Source organism: Rhinolophus hipposideros (assembly GCF_964194185.1).
Source record: "Rhinolophus hipposideros genome assembly, chromosome: 3".
NCBI classification, from domain to species: domain Eukaryota; kingdom Metazoa; phylum Chordata; class Mammalia; order Chiroptera; family Rhinolophidae; genus Rhinolophus; species Rhinolophus hipposideros.
The window spans coordinates 87,207,594-87,224,163 of NC_138049.1; the positions used below are offsets into that span (position 1 = coordinate 87,207,594).

The window sequence follows — 16,570 nt, forward strand, 5'->3', positions numbered from 1 at the left end:
TTTGTTGATTGTTTTGTTTTCTTCTTGTCTTTTGTTTGGAACTCAGATCCCTCTCCTGTTCTGAACAACAGATCTTCCAAAAAGTAAACACTCTCTACAAAACCTTTTGCTTAACATTCCCTCATCGTATTCAACAGACAACCTAGATTCTTTTTCTCCAAAGAAAATTGAGATTACCAGGAAAATCCAAATTTTCTAGATCTATTCTCATTTCCTTCCCTTTACTCTAAGGAAGATTACGGCTTTTTAAAAGATAAATTTTCTCTACATACTCTGAATCGCAGCAGCTCCTGCCTTCTCAGTGATCACATTACATCAGTTATCCACCTGTGCTACATCTTCATCCTTTTCCTTTTTTCCTAGTTCTCTCATCCATATATATACCGGGGGTGCCAAAAATATATATACAAGTGGACCCTGGTCAATGTTGCTCAAGCAGTAGTTTGCCATAATCAGAAGTGTCTGGACACTGATGTAACCACTTTGAGCCCCTCTTCTAATTGCAGAAATCAAATGTGACTTGTAGTCATCTTTTGTTGTCGGTATATGAGGTCTGACAATTACGTTTCTGAACTTGTTACAATGATGTTGCAACCTTTTTTGATATCAGAAGGATTATTCATTATGAATTTGTACCAACTGGACAAACAGTTAACCAAGTTTACTATTTGAAAGTGCTGAAAGGCTGTGTGAAAAAGTTAGATGACCTGAACTTTTCACCAACAATTCATGGCTCCTACATCAAGACAATACACCAGCTCACACAACACTGTATGTGAGGGAGTTTTCAGTCAGCAAACAAATAATTGTATTGGAACACCCTCCCTACTCACCTGATCTGGCCCCCAATGACTTCTTTCTTTACCCGAAGATAAAGGAAATATTGAAAGAAAGACATTTTGACGACATTCAGGACATCAAGGGTAATATGATGACAGTTCTGATGGTCATTCCAGAAAAAGAGTTCCAAAATTGCTTTGAAGAGTGAACTAGGCACTGGCATTGGTGCATAGCTTCCCAAGGGGAATACTTCAAAAGTGACCATAGTGATATTCAGCAATGAGGTATGTAGCACTTTTTCTAGGATGAGTTCCTGAATTTAATTGTCAGACCTGGTATATGTATATATGTGTATGTATACATATGTCTATATATGTACATATATATCTATATATAAAATCTCATTTAATCTTCACAAGGAAGGTTGATAATCATCACCCCATTTTACAAATGAGGAAGTTAAAGTTTATGATTACAAGTAAGTACCCCGAGAAGCATGGCCAGTAAGTTCCCTGTCTCATTTTTGTTTTCCCATAACATCCCTCTAATGTATGACATCCCTTTCCTCACCACCTCTCCATTTCTTAACTTGATTTCTCCCCCATCACCCTACTCACACTATTCCCATTAAAGTCACAAAATAACCTTCTAATTTCCAGATTTAATGGGCTTTGAGGACCCTGTTTTATTGATCTTTGTTTTATATTTTATTTTTCTTTGTATAATATTTATAATATTTTACACTAAATTTTACCTTATTTAATAAATAATATAATATAATAGTTTCATAGGAGACACCAGACACTTCTAGGCAGATGCTAGACAACCTCATCCCGCCTCTTCCAGAGTAAGATGGAGCATAGAGGAGGTGTGGCTCGAAGTAGGTAATGGGGGGCAAGGCTCTAAGGGGCTGACCTGTGAGAGTGGAAGGGCTCCCATATTCTAAATTGAGACAGTGGCCAGGTCAGATCCCACACCTTTGACCTCATCCCTACACAACTTTTGTTCCTACTAATACTGAGAAGAGAGGTTCCCCTTCCTACCTTATAGGGGAGCCATGTCCCTCAGAGTCCCCTAGCGCTTCATTTCCAACTCCATCAGCAAAAGGCCTTTGATCCTTCCCTCAGCTTTGATATGAGCCTCTCGAATCTCTCAACTTGCCCTTCTTCCCTAATCAAGCAACAGCACATACTAAGCTGGCTGTCTCACTTGGCAGAATTGCTTGCTAGTGTACAGGAAGAGAATCTGGCAAGGCAGCTAGAAAATATCAAAGTACAATCTTATAAAGGAAGGTTTCATTCTCCAGGCGGTTTCTCAGCATAAGAATAGAAGAACTAGTATTTGGTGACTCCAGGTCAGTCAGTACTCAAAATATGTCACACTGCCATAAAGTTATTTGTTGTTGTTATTTATTATTATTATTATTATTTTATAAAAGTCACTAGTTATTATTTCTTATTTCCAGATTGATATGATTGATAGCCAGATTCATTTGAGTTCTATAAATAAAGAAGGAATTACTGAGCAACCTTTAAAAAATTAAATTAAATTACATATTACATATTTTAGTTACTTGATCTTGTTTATAGACCACTCTTTTTGCTGAAAGCCCCTTTGGCTTTCTTTACATGAAATCCCTCTCTCCAGCTTCTTTGATCCTTTCTCAGTCTCTCTCATTGGCTTCTCTTCTTTCACAGGCCATTCATATTTTTACTGTTTCCTGGCTTGTATTTTCTGTCTTCTTGTTCTACATTCTTTCCATAAGTAAAGTCTCCATTCTTATTGCTTCAACTCATGTAGCAAATATCTCCAGTCTCTCACCTCTCTCCTGTGTTCCAGATTCATACTCCCACCTTCTTTCTAGATGTCATCATACTATGCCACCAAGGCATCTCAAACCCATCATCAGATGTCTTACGTCTTCCTATCACTTCCCAAGGCCTGTTATTCTTTCTTCAATTAATCCAACATTGATTGGTTACAAATTTCATGCCTTGTTTATTTTCCCATACATTGTGAATAAACAAATCCAGTGAACTGCTCTACCCCAAACGTCCACCTTTATATTCCCACTATCGTCTTAACGTTATCATCCGTCTTTCAGACAAATCACTCTGCTTTTGTATGTGTATATTCACCTCTCTTTTAACTCTAATACTATCCCCAGCTAAGACAGTTCTTATACTTTTATAGTAACATTTAAAAACATTACTCTTTTTTTCTGAATTTTGAGAGAATTTTGATTCAACTACTTATATAGCTTTTTTCTTTTGACTTACGCTTTAAAATTCTTCAGTGATTTTTTTTTTAACATAATGCGTTTTTACTTAAACATTCCATTTCAACAAAAATATTTGGAACATAAATGAACTCAACCCAATATTTATGTTGACTATGTTCGAGATAATACAGTAACCACTACAGGGAACAAAATGTTTAATAAAAATGGATTTAAGAGGGACTGTAGGTTATGGAAAGGTTAAAATCCAAACTAAGAACTACCCTCCACCGACTATGGAAACCCCCACATCTCCAACTTGGTTATTTCATCATCTTTTCTGAGACAAGAAAAAAAAGTTTAAACCTATCACCACTTACTTACTTTAAAGAGTTTACAGTCTGCTGGGGGAGAAAAGGCATGAACCTAAATAGTCATAAAATATCCTGGAATATGTAACTGTTATAAAAGATGTTCAGAAACAAAAACCTATCAGAATTATATATAGAGAGAGTTTGCTTTCACTGAAAGAACCAAAGCATACTTCATGAAGGAGCCAATATCTGAGAAAGAAATTTAAAGATGTAAACTTTTAACTATTTTTTCTTTTCATAAACCTTATTGGACCTCACCTATGGTCAAGACACTGCACAAAGTGTTATGGATACAGAAATGAACAGAAGACAGAACTTGACTTCAAGTTACTCTCAGTCTAGTGAGGAAGAAAGATACAATCAACTATAACCAAGTCAAGAGGAGTTATATTGAAGATTTGCTAAAAATGCTACAAAACAATAAGAAAAATGACAAAGATGAAGGAGAAAAACTAACTCCTCTTCAAAGGGAATATCTCTAGGAAAAGGTGCTACTTGAGCTGAGCTTAGAGTATTAAGTAGCCTCTGCCAAAACAGGCATGGGTCTGGAGGGGAAAAAAGGAAGCATTATACACAGAGGAATCAGGAGCTCAGAGATGGAAAGGTATGAAGTGTGAACTTTGGTGATAATTCAGCACAGCTGATGACAAGGTGTGCAAGGTGTGGATGGAAAACAACATCTAGGTTAGGATATGGAAAGATTGAAATCCAAACTAAGAACTAAAGACATTTTTTAGGAATAACTTAAATTATTATGATTAACTAATAGTGCTAATTTATAGACAAGTCTATGCATGGATTCATTTTTACCAGGTAGACCAGAAAATCACTTCAGTAACTAAATTTCTGATTGAAAAACTTGATGTTGGCATCAAATTATCCAATCACAGGATATTCTTACCACTTTTTATATTAAATTTCTACTACTGAGTACATTAAACTTCTCAGAGTGCCTTCTTTGGTGCTCTGGTCATTTCTTTTTAAATTTGTGGGTAACAATTATTTTTAATTCATCTTATTTTTATTTCATGATGATTTACTACCCATCACTCAAATGAATTATTACAGCAAATGGAAATAGGAGCCATGGCTATTCCCAAACATTTCAGAATCCAGTATTCCTCCATTAGTGGTAATTATCATTTTTAACCACTGCTAATGAATTAGGTTGAGTGTTGCCTTTTCATTTGGAACTTTGATAACATGAACTATAACCTGCTCCTAACTAACCTATATTGGCAAAAAGATCACAAAGTGTATGTTTAAGTCTCTAGTTTAACCTCTCTATATTGGGTCCCATGAAAACAAAATAAATGGCAAACTCAGGGGAAGAAATATATGAATTGGGGGAAAAGAATAAAAAACCCAAATATTGCTTCATTAAGAATATTTTTTCTTTATTTATATTTGGTATTATCATGCCTACATATTCTTCTTCAAAGGGGTCACATCAAACTACCCTCCATTTTGGAAACCCCTACATCTCCAACTTGGTTATTCCACCATCTTTCCTGAGACAAGAAAAAATAGTTTAAGCCTATACCCCTTACTTAGAATATGTTTATGTGATTAGAATGTTTCCTATAGCAAGATGATAATAAACTTCAAGAAGAAAGAAATGTTTTACTCCCCTAACCTGGGTGGGGGTACCCCAGTAAGAGACTTCTATCACCAAAAGGCAGCATGAGGAACTGGATGCTCAAAGGAGATATAAATATAGTATCAGGAAGTCAGTGTAGACTGCAGAAATGAAGATGGGTTGGAATCGAAAGTAACATACCTACTGCCTTTTTGCATAAGATCTACTAGGCACCAAAAGGCCAATTCACCAATGAAAGTGTTCTCCCAACTACTCTAGGATGCTTGCAAAGGCCTGGTCTAGTAGATCCTAACCAGGACATCTTGATACTGACCCATGCTCATTGTCAAGGAGAGCAACTCATCTACTATATACTGCAAAGCCAGCCTCTGCATTCCTGACATTCTACCTACAACTTGTCAATGACATCTTATAATTTCATTACAACAAATAGCCAGTCAATGACAAAAATCTTCCTATTTTTTTCTCCTTTCAAACCTCCCTATCTTTCTTATCTGGTCATTTCTTTCCTGCCATCATAGACATGGATCTTCTCCTACTATATCAAAGGCTCTCCACCTTAAAAACACTATACAATCTTGCTACTAAGTTTTGGTGTAGGACTTCTTCCCATTTCACTGAGGCCAACCTGCCCTGGTGGCTTTTAGAACTGCGTATTTCCCTTAAGACACACAGCGGGTAATTATTTCATTTACATACTCTTATTTCCTACTGTATCATTTTACTACTCTTTTTCTAGTGTAAAAGCTTACATCTGAAATCCAACTGATGTCTTCTTACTGGATGTTCTTATATTTATAATGTGCTTCTTGATGCACCAGCTCATCAAGTACTGTCTCCTAAGAAACTCCCATTAACAACCTACCCAAGAATTGTTCAAAAGGAAGAGGTAATATTCCCTGAAATATACTCCAGCTAAAGTTTTACATTTTTTCTTCAGCCAATTCACAGTATAATTGTATAATCCTTTCTATCTTATGAATTTATTATCTACATGATTTATGAGCTTGAGATTTTGGTTTTTTAATATGTTTTTCTTTAAGAGACTTTTTTATGCCTTGAACAGGAAAGGCTTTTCTGATAGTCTTAAACAAGGGGTATGTAAACAATATCATTTTTCTTATAACAAGAAGAAAAATTTACCTGCCCATGCTTTTGCTGAGGAGCCATCCCATGAGGCATTTCAGGATATGATGGGGCCTGGCGGTTTGTCCCCCGTGTTTTGGGACGCACCACATCAGAGATCAGACTGGAGGAGATTGGGAGAGACTTGGGCCGAGTAGCTGTGGTGCCCATTCCCCCTGGGGGGCTTTGTTCGCCTTTTCTGCTTGTAGTTTCCTCTTCCCCTTCAGAGTCCACAATAAAGACATATTCAGCTTTGAAGAGGTCACTTTGCTGCATTCCTTGAGGTTTGTTTGCTTTAAATCCCCTTCCTTGTAAAATATTTCCACTGACCCCTGAAGGATAAGCCAATGTTTCTTGGTCTCTCTCCTGTTGGCTTCTAGTATTCAAGGTCAAGTACTCATTGAAATTAGGCTGCAATAAATGTAGAGACATAAAAGCATTAACACTGGTTTGATAAGTGCTTTTTTCTCCATGTACACTTAAAACCTTAAACTGCTTATAATATCCAAGAACAAGAGTTTTTAAAATATACTTAAAAATCAGGTTGGCTTAGGAGAGATTGGATTGAACTTAATGGTTTACTTTTACTAACCTATCTGTTTATCCTAATCTAAACCCAAACAATGTAAGACTCAGAATCAACATCAACAAACAAACCTGCTTTCAAATAAATCATGATATAACTTTCTAAAAAGAAATGGAGAAAGCAATGTTTTCCATGAAAACATTCATGAAACAAATGGGGATTGGTCAAGGATTTAGTCAATGGTCAAGGAAAACGTGTATATCCTATATACGCCAATGGAGAAAGGAAACCACATTGAAAGGTTCTAAAATAAATATATCCAAAAGTCTGGAAGGACAACTAAATTGGAACAAAATGCACAGATATTCAGATAAAACAATCTAAGCTACTTGGAAAGAACTCATGATTAGAATCCCCAAAAATGATAGATATTTTTAGTACAAAGTATTATTCACCATTACTTTATTTTGCATTTGTAATTCTAAATCTTTTCCCATCCAACATTCTACGAATACACAGAAGATTTACAAGGCCAGGAGTAAGACAGTTTATCACAAACACTATTTTTTTTCCCTAAAATGACAGCAGCTATGTATGCTAAGATAGTATTTAGAAGACCCAATATTAATTTTCTTGGTTTTGATAACCATTTAATGGTGAGTATTCTTCTTTGCTTTGCAACATTTTTTTAAAGACTAAAATTATTTTAAAATGACATCCAGGCAAGATGGCCAAGTAGATAAATGCTCCTTCCATGACCAATCAGAATTACAACTAAATTATAAAACAATCATCACTGAGAACCATCTGAAGAATAGGTGAACTAAAGTACTATAACTAAGGATATAAAGAAGACTGGTAAGAGGGGCAGAGACAGGGAACGAGCAGATCCCACACCCAGGATGTGGTGGATAAGAATCAGGAGAGAATTCTCAACTGCAGAGGTCCCCCCAAGGAGCAAAGTGTCCCAGCCCCTCCCCAGGCTTCCCATCCGATGCTCCAGTGCCAAGAACAGCAATCCTTGTAATATTTGTCTGTGAAAATCAGCGGGGATTCCATCCAAGAAAGATGGAGGGCTGCTGGAGACCAAGGCACTGCAGATCTTACAGGAACCAGACACAGATTCCTCACTAACAAACCTAATCGCTGTGGACGCCAGCACAAATGAAGAAGCTTAAAAAGTGCTAGGGATATATGAAGAGAAACTAAGTTGACTAACATCAGGGCAAGAGTTGGAGGATCAAAAGTCAGACAGCTCTCTCCAGGGATGAAAGTGCTGGCAGATGACATTGTTCCTCTCTTGATCCCTCCCCCAACCCAGCCAGCCAAGCGTAGGTTGGCACCAAATCTGAGTTCTCCTTTAACCTGGCTAATACAGCTAGTCCCATTCAAGTGATTTCCTGATTCTGTGCTTCCCCCAACTCATGTCCCTCAGGAAAACTCTTCTAGTGGCTGCTGTACATAAGCAGCCTTCCTCATCTCACCATATAGACTTTCTTAAAATCTCACAAAGGTCCACAAACCACAAACAAGGAGCAGCTGGCCTCAGTGTGACCTGTATCTCTTGCTAAGCTACCTAAAGCCCACCACAAGTGGCGATCAGTCTCCACTTGCATTTTAACTCCCATCAGGTAGCCCCATACCTGGCATAACCAGCAGCTAAGTGTCTTGGAATGTAACCTCAATTAAGTGACCACAAATCAGGCACAAATGGCAGTTGGACTTAACTCACATTATAGTATACACCAAAGGGTCTCAAGTCAAACACTAGTGGAAGCCAGCCTTGGTTTACAGAACAGCCTCTCGCAAGTACCTCCAAGCCCAGAACAAGAGACAATCAGCTATAGATCACTTTGTAGCTACTATGAGATGGCCCCAAGCCAGGCACAAGTGGTGGCTGGCCCTGGCCTGAACTGGAGCCCCTCCCAAGAGGCTCCAGAACCAACACATCTGACGAATGGCTTCAAACCAAACCAAGCACCACCCACGTAGTTCCACAAATGGCACACCCAAAGGGTAGACTTGGCTGGCCCTAGAGCCCTGCTAAAGTGACTCCCATTTTATGGAGTCAGCCCCTGAACAACAGATCACCTTCTGTAGTCATGGCCAGTACTCACAGCCAGTAATCCTGAGTTTCAATCCCACCCACTGATGTGCCAACAGCGATCAAGGCTCAACTACAGCAGGAGGGCACACATCACCCATACAAGTGATCCTGTGAAGCACACAGTTCAGGTGCCCAGGGAGATTGCACCATGGGGCTCCATAGGCCACTTACTACATAAGGCCACACTGCCAAGACCAGGAGACATAGCAGATCTACTTTATACAGAGAAATAGTCAGCCAAAATGAGGAGACAAAGAAACATATTCCAAATGAAAAAAACAGGACAAAACGCCAGGGGGAAAAAAAAAATACTGAAAAAAATGAAGACAAGCAATGTAGTAGATGCAGAGTTCAAAACACTGGTTATAAGTTTGCTCGATGAAATTCAAGGAAGAATAGATGAACCCAGTGAGAGCTTCAACAAGAGATAGGAAACATAAAAAAATGGAAAAAGAAAACATAAAAAAGAACCTGTCAGAATAAGGAATACAATAACTGAAATGAAGAAAACATTACATGCAATCAACAGCAGATTAGATGAAGCAGAGGATCAAATCAGCAATCTGGAAGACAAGGTAGTGGAAAACATCCAATTAGAACAGCAAAAAGGAAAAAATAAATTTAAAAAGTGAAGAAAATTTAAGGAACCTCTGGAACAACATCAAACATACCAACATTCACATCATACGGGTACAAGAAGAAGAAGAGAGAGCAAGAGGTTGAAAACCTATTCAAAGAAATAATAACTAAAAACTTCCTTAACAAAGCAAAGGAAATAAATATACAAGACCAGGAAGCACAAGAGAATCCCAAAGGATGGGATGAACCAAAGATGTCCACACCAAGACCAATATAACAATTGAAATGCCAAAGGTTAAAGACAAAGAGAGAATCTTAAAAGTAGCAAGAGAATACCAGTTAGTTATATACAAGGGAGCTGCCATAAGGCTGTCAGCTGATTTCTCAACAGAAATGTTGAGGCCAGAAGAGAATAGCACAAAATATTCAAGGTGATGAAAGGCAAATACACACAACCAGCATTCCTCTACCCAGCAAGGGTCTAATCAAAGAGACAAAGTGTTTCCTGGACAATAAAAGCTAAAGATCTTCATCACTACTAAACCAGTATTATTCCAAGAGATGTTAAAGAGACTTCTTTAAGAGGAAAAGAAAAAACCAATAATGTGAATAAGAAAATGTTGGAAAGAAAAAAATTCTCACTGACAAGGCAAACACTTAGTAAAAGCAGTGAATCAATCTACTAAAAGCTAGTACAAAGGTTAAAAGACAAAAGTAGAAAGATCATGTGTAATTACAACAATAAATTAAGGGATACACATAAACACACATATAAAAGAAGTAAAAAATGACAAAAACATAAATGTGAAGGGGGTGAGTAAAAATGGTAGTGATTTTAGAATGTGTTCGAACAGAAGGGACCATCTATTTAAAATAGGCTGCTATAAACATAGCTTTGTATATAAAAAGCATATGGTAACCACAAACCAAAAATCTACAAGAGATATACAAGAAATAAAGAAAAATGAATCTAAACGTAACAATACAGAAAGTCATCAACATACAAAGGAAGAGAGCAAGAGAATAAGAAAGGAAGAGAAGAACTACAAAAACATCAGAAAACAATTAATTAAATAGTAATAACTACATACATTTCAATAATTACTTTAAGTGTATTTGGACTAATGCTCCAATCAAAAGATATAGGACAGCTAACAGATTTTTAAAAAAGGACCCATACATATGCTACCTATGAGACCAACTTTAGATAGAAATACATAGTGACTGAAAGTAAAGGGATAAATATAGATATTTCATGCAAATGGAAACAAAAATAAAAGTAGGGTAGCAATACTTATACCAGAAAAAATTATAATTTAAAACAGAGGCTGTAGGAAGAGACAAAAGAGGGCATTTCATGATGATAAAGGGATCAATCCAACAAGAGGATATAACTCTTATAAACCTCTACGCACCAAACAAAGGAGCACCTAAATACATAAAGCAAATATTGACAGACATCAAGGGAGAGTTCCACACTAATACAGTAATAATAGGGAATTTTACACTCCATTAACGTCAGTGGATAGATCATCCTGCCAGAAAATCAACAAGAAAACAATGGCAGTAAATGACACATTAGACTAGATGAATTTAATTGATATTTTTAGAATATTTCACCCAAAAGCAGCAGAATATACATTCTTTTCTAGCATATATGGAATATTTTCCATGATAAACCTCATGTTAGGCCACAAAAGAAGACTCAGTAAAGTTAAGAAGGTTGAAACCATATCAAGCATCTTTTTTTTATCACAATGGTATAAAACAAGAAATCAATTACAAGAAAAAAACTAAAACTCGTACACATGGAGACAAAATAACACGCTACTAAACAATGAATGGGTTAACAATGAGATCAAGGAAGAAATCAAAAATACCTTGAGACAAATGAAAATGAAAACAAATGACTCAAAATCTATGGGATACGCCCAAAACAGTTCTAAAAGGGAAATGCATAGCAACACAGGATGACCTCAAGAAACAAGAAAAAAATAAATTAAACAATCTCTCCTTACAACTAAAGGAACTAGAAAAACAACAACAAACAAAGCCCAAAGTGAGTAGAAGGAAAAACAAAAATCAGAGCAGAAAGAAACAAAATAGTCTGAAAGAATAATAGAAAAGATCAATGAAACCAATAGCTGGTTCTTTGAAAAGACAAACAAAACTGATAAATCTTTAACCAGACTCATCTAGCAAAAAAGAGAGAGGACCCAAATAAATAAAATCAGAAATGAAAGAGAAGTGACAATTGACACCACAGAAATACAAAAGATTATAAGAATATACCATGAACAATTAAAATGTCAACAAATTGGAGAACCTAAAATAAACAGATAAATTCCCCAAAACATATAATCTTCCAAGACTGAATCAGGAAGAAACAGAAAATCTGAAGAAACCCACAACTAGTAACAAAATCAAATCAGTAATCAAAAAACTCCCAACAAACAAAAATCTGGATTAGATAGATAAACAGATGATTTTTTACTAAATATTCAAAGAAAAATGGATACCTATCTTTCTCAAATGATTTCAAAATTTGAAGAAGAGGGAAGTCTCCCAGACTCATTTCATGAGGCATCACCCTGATACCAAAACCAAACAAAGACACTACAGAAAGAGAAAATTATAGGCCAATATCCCTGATAAACATAGATGCAAAAATCCTCAACAAAATATTAGCAAACGAAATTCAGCAATACATTAAAAACATCATACACCACAATCAAGTGGGATGCAAGTTTGGTTCAATATACGTAAATCAATTAATGAGATACACCACATAAACAAAATGAAAGATAAAAACCATATGTTCATATCAATAAATGCAGAAAAAGCATTTGACAAAATTCAACATCCATTCATGATAAACGCTGCCAGCAAAGTGAGGATAAAGGGAATATACCTCAACATAATAAAGGACTTATATGTAAAAACTACAGCTAACACCATACTCAACATGAAAAGCTGAAAGCTTTTTCTTTAAGATCAGAAACAAGACAAGATGTCCATTTTCACCATTTTTATTCAACATAGTATTGGAAGTCCTAGCCACAGCAATCAGACAACAAAAGAAACAAAAGTCATCTGATTTGGAAAGGAAGAAGTAAAACTGTCATTATTTGCAGATGACATAATGCTAGAGACATAATAGAGAACCCTAAGATTCCACCAAGAAAACTATTAGAATTCAGAAAACTACTTAATACAAAATTAAGCTTCAAAAATTAGTTGCATTTTTGTACACAATAACAAATTATCAGAAAGAGAAATTAAGAAAACAATCCCATTTCCAATTACGTCAAAAAAAATAAAATACCTAGAAATAAATTTTACCAAAAAGGTAAAAAAACCTATACTCAGAAAACTATACAAAAAAGAAGAAAGAAATTAGAAGACACAAATAAATGGAAAACTATACTGTGCTCATGGATAGGAAGAATTAACATCATTAAAATGTCCATGCCCAAAGCAATCTACAGAGTCAATGCAATCCTTATCAAAATACGAATGGCATTTTTCACAGAACAAATATTCCTAATATATATATGGAACCACAAGCATCCACAAGGATCCTGAATAGCCAAAGTAGTTTTAAGAAAAAACAAATTTGGAGGTGTCATGCGACATGATATCAAACTATACTACAACGCTATCATAATCAAAACAGCATGGTACTTGCATAAAAAAAAGACACATAGATCAATGGAACAGAAGAGAGCCCAGATATAAACCCATGCCTACATGGTCAATTAATCTGTGACAAGGGAAGTAAGAATGTACAATGTAGTAAAGACAGTCTATTCAATAAATGGTGTTGTGAAACTGAACAGGTACATATAAAAAATGAAATTAAATCATTTCCTTATATCATACACAAAAATAAACTGAAAATGGATTAAAAACTTAAATGAAACCATAAAACTGAAACCACAAAACTCCTAGAAGAAAACATAGGTAGTAAACTCTGTGACATTGCTCTTAGCAGTAATATATATATATATATATATATATATATATATATATATATATATATATATATATATACACACACACATATTTCCTCAGGCAAGACAAACAAAAGAAAAAAATTAACAATTCAGACTACATAAAACTAAGAAGTTTTTGCACCACAAAGGAAATCATAAACAAAATAAAAGTACAGCTTACTGAATGGAATAAGATATTCAGCAATGATATACCCAATAAGGGGTGATATCTAAAATATATTAGGAACAACTTAACCTCCCCCCAAAAAAAATCCAATTAAAAAATGGGCAGACGACACAAATAGACATTTCTCCAAAGAGGATATACAGATGGCCAATAGACATATGAAAAGATGATCAACATCACTGGTCATCAGAGAAATGCAAATTAAAATCACAATGAGATATCACTTCATACCTGTCAGAATGGCTATCATCAATAAATAAATCAACTAACAAGTGTTAGCAATGATGTGGAGAAAAGGGAACCCTTATGTACTATTGGTAGGATGGTAAATTGGTGCAGCCACTATGGAAAATGGTTTGGAGAGTCCTCAAAAATTAAAAATTGAACTACCATATGACCCCGCAATATTCACTTCTGGATATTTATCCCAAGAAATCTAAAACACTAATTTGAAAGAATATATGCACCCCTATATTCATTGCAGCATTACTTAACAATATTCAAGATATGGAAGCAATCTAAGTATCCATCAATAGCTGAATGGGAAAAGTAGAAGTGGTACAAATATAAAACGGAATATTACTAAGCCATAAAAAGGAATGAAGTATTGCCATTTGCCACAAGATGGATCGACCTAGAGGGTATTATGCTAAATGAAATAAGTCAGACAGACAAAGACAAATGCCATATGATTTCACTTATATGTGGAATCTAATAAATGAATAAAACAGAAACAAACTCATAGATACAGAGAACAAATTGATGGTTGCCAGACGGGAGGGGGGTTGGGGTATGGGTGAAATAGGTGAAGTGATTAGGAAGTACAAACTGACATGGTTACACGGATGTACAGCATAAGGACTATAGTTAATATTGTAATAACTATGTGTGGTGTCATATGAGTACTAGATTTACCAGGGTGATCACTTCATATGTTATACAAAAGGCTAATCACTATGTTATACACCTGAAACTAACATAATATTGTATGTCAACTGTAATCGAAAATTTTTAAAATATTAAAAAATAAAAAATAAATCATTTCAAAATAGAAAGTTAAAAATGACACTAATTAAACAAAAATAAACTAAATTTCAACTATGGTTGTCAATTTAATGTATGTGTGTGTGTGTGTGTGTGTGTGTGTGTGTGTGTGTGTGTGTTGTGTGTGAAGAAGTGAAACCACTGATTAGATATGACTAAACTAAGTAGTTATTATAAACACGTTCCACACTTTTCAGTGGATGATGACATAGTCAAGATAAAACACAAATTTTCTCTGGTTAGGAGTTCTCTGACAATGGTTATTTCACAGAGTAAATTATAATACTATATAGTAACAAAAGCCCAAATTTGAAGGAAGTTTAAATTAAAAATGAAAGGATTCAAAGGCAGATTGCTTATTATAGAGAGTAACAGAATAACTAAAAAACTAACACAAATTAAAATAGTGTTTGAAACATTATTAATGATCTAAAATAACTCCCTTCCTCCACAGTCGATCATTCTCTATTCACTTACTCTGATGTATTTTTGTAGCATATATCAGTACTTTAGATTTTATTATATACTTTTCACTTTTTTCATTATCTACCTTCCCAATAACAAATAAGTTATGAGTTGACTTTACTTACTCAGAATCTACAACACCAAGTACATAGTATGTGGTCAGTAAATAGTTGTTAAATACATAAAAAAAAAAAGAATGAACAATCAGCGACCCTGTTCTACTATAATATTAAACTGTTTTTAAAAACAGAAAGAACAATCTTTAATCTTTTTAAAGATGTTGTGCCTGTATCATTGCAATCAGCAGATGAATATCACCATTGGAGGAAGCTTTGGAGATTTGCAACCAAATTGGTTCATATATCTAGTCTCACATACCCAGAGCCCCTAATAACAAAGGACCCTACAAACATATGTAGTTGAGTACTGTTAAGGAGAAACTTCCAGAAGTGCCTTATGTAGTATTAAGGATTACTCTGAAATAATTAGGCCCCAGTTGACCCTAAATATGAGCATTGAAAACCCCAGAACCACGGATATGTTACTACTTACTACATAAAATGTTTTCATACAGACAAGGTAAATCAGATTATTTTATCCCCTTTCTGTTAGCTCAAGAATACCCCCAAAGTTCCTCCAGTAACATTCTATTTATAGTAAGACAGTATTAACATACGTTTCAAAGAGTTTTGGTTTTGTTTCTTTTTTTTTTTCTTCTGGTTTTGTTTCTTGTTTTACCCACAATGTCATTATTCTAACACAAGTCATTTTCATGTTTTTGTTCTTTTTAATTTAATTTTCAGCATTGGTCTCATTTTAGATACATATAATCGGGTATAACTAAAATTTTTTAACCTATTTGACCTCAAAACTATAAGGTTAACATTTTCCATGGAATTATATAATCACTACAATTAAAACTTTGCCAAGGTGATTATTCTTGGTATTAGTCAAGATATTATCATATTCTTATCTTTTCTCTGATTGCTAGATATGAGGCTGTTTTTATTTTTCCCTGATTATTTTCCTACATAACATTTTTCTTCTTTTGTACTATTTTCTTGGGATACATTTCCAAGAGTTAGATCATTGAAAGGTTATGAACAGTTTTATGACTTTGAATAAGGTTTTTCTACCAAAATTGTACAAATTCGCAAAACTAGCAGCAAAATGTGAGCACACCCACAAATATTCCCACAATTGCTCCAACATTGGGTATTACATTTTTTTAATGTTGCTAATTCATTACATGTGAAAGAGTAATACCTCACTGTCTTGTCTTGTATTTTCTTTCAAAATAAATTTAAACTGCTTTTAAAATTTTGTTTTTATTATTTTAAAATACATTTGAGAGAAAGGGAGGTGCCAGGAGGCAGAAGGTGTTAGGTGAATAGCAAACAATAGGATGTCATTTCAAAAGGGGTGTATTAGAGAGAACCTGGGATTTGACAACATTTAAGTTCCTAACATGTAATTATATTTTTAGTCAACCTTAGATTTCACAGTCATCTCACTTTAAGCAGAGGAAATAAACATTCATACAAACATCCAAGTCATTATCATGGATAAT

The 16,570-nt window shown here is 34.9% G+C and overlaps 1 protein-coding gene across 50 annotated transcripts in view; it reads right to left on the reverse strand.

Moving 5' to 3' along the window:
- MLIP (muscular LMNA interacting protein) overlaps positions 1–16,570 on the reverse strand; it is a 240,828-nt gene that overhangs the window by 116,882 nt on the left and 107,376 nt on the right. For all 50 annotated transcript variants that reach the window (XM_081045023.1, XM_081045032.1, XM_081045030.1 and 47 more), the window contains one exon: positions 6,116–6,508. In XM_081045023.1, the coding sequence (XP_080901149.1) occupies positions 6,116–6,508 (393 nt within the window). The remainder of the gene's footprint in view (positions 1–6,115; positions 6,509–16,570) is intronic.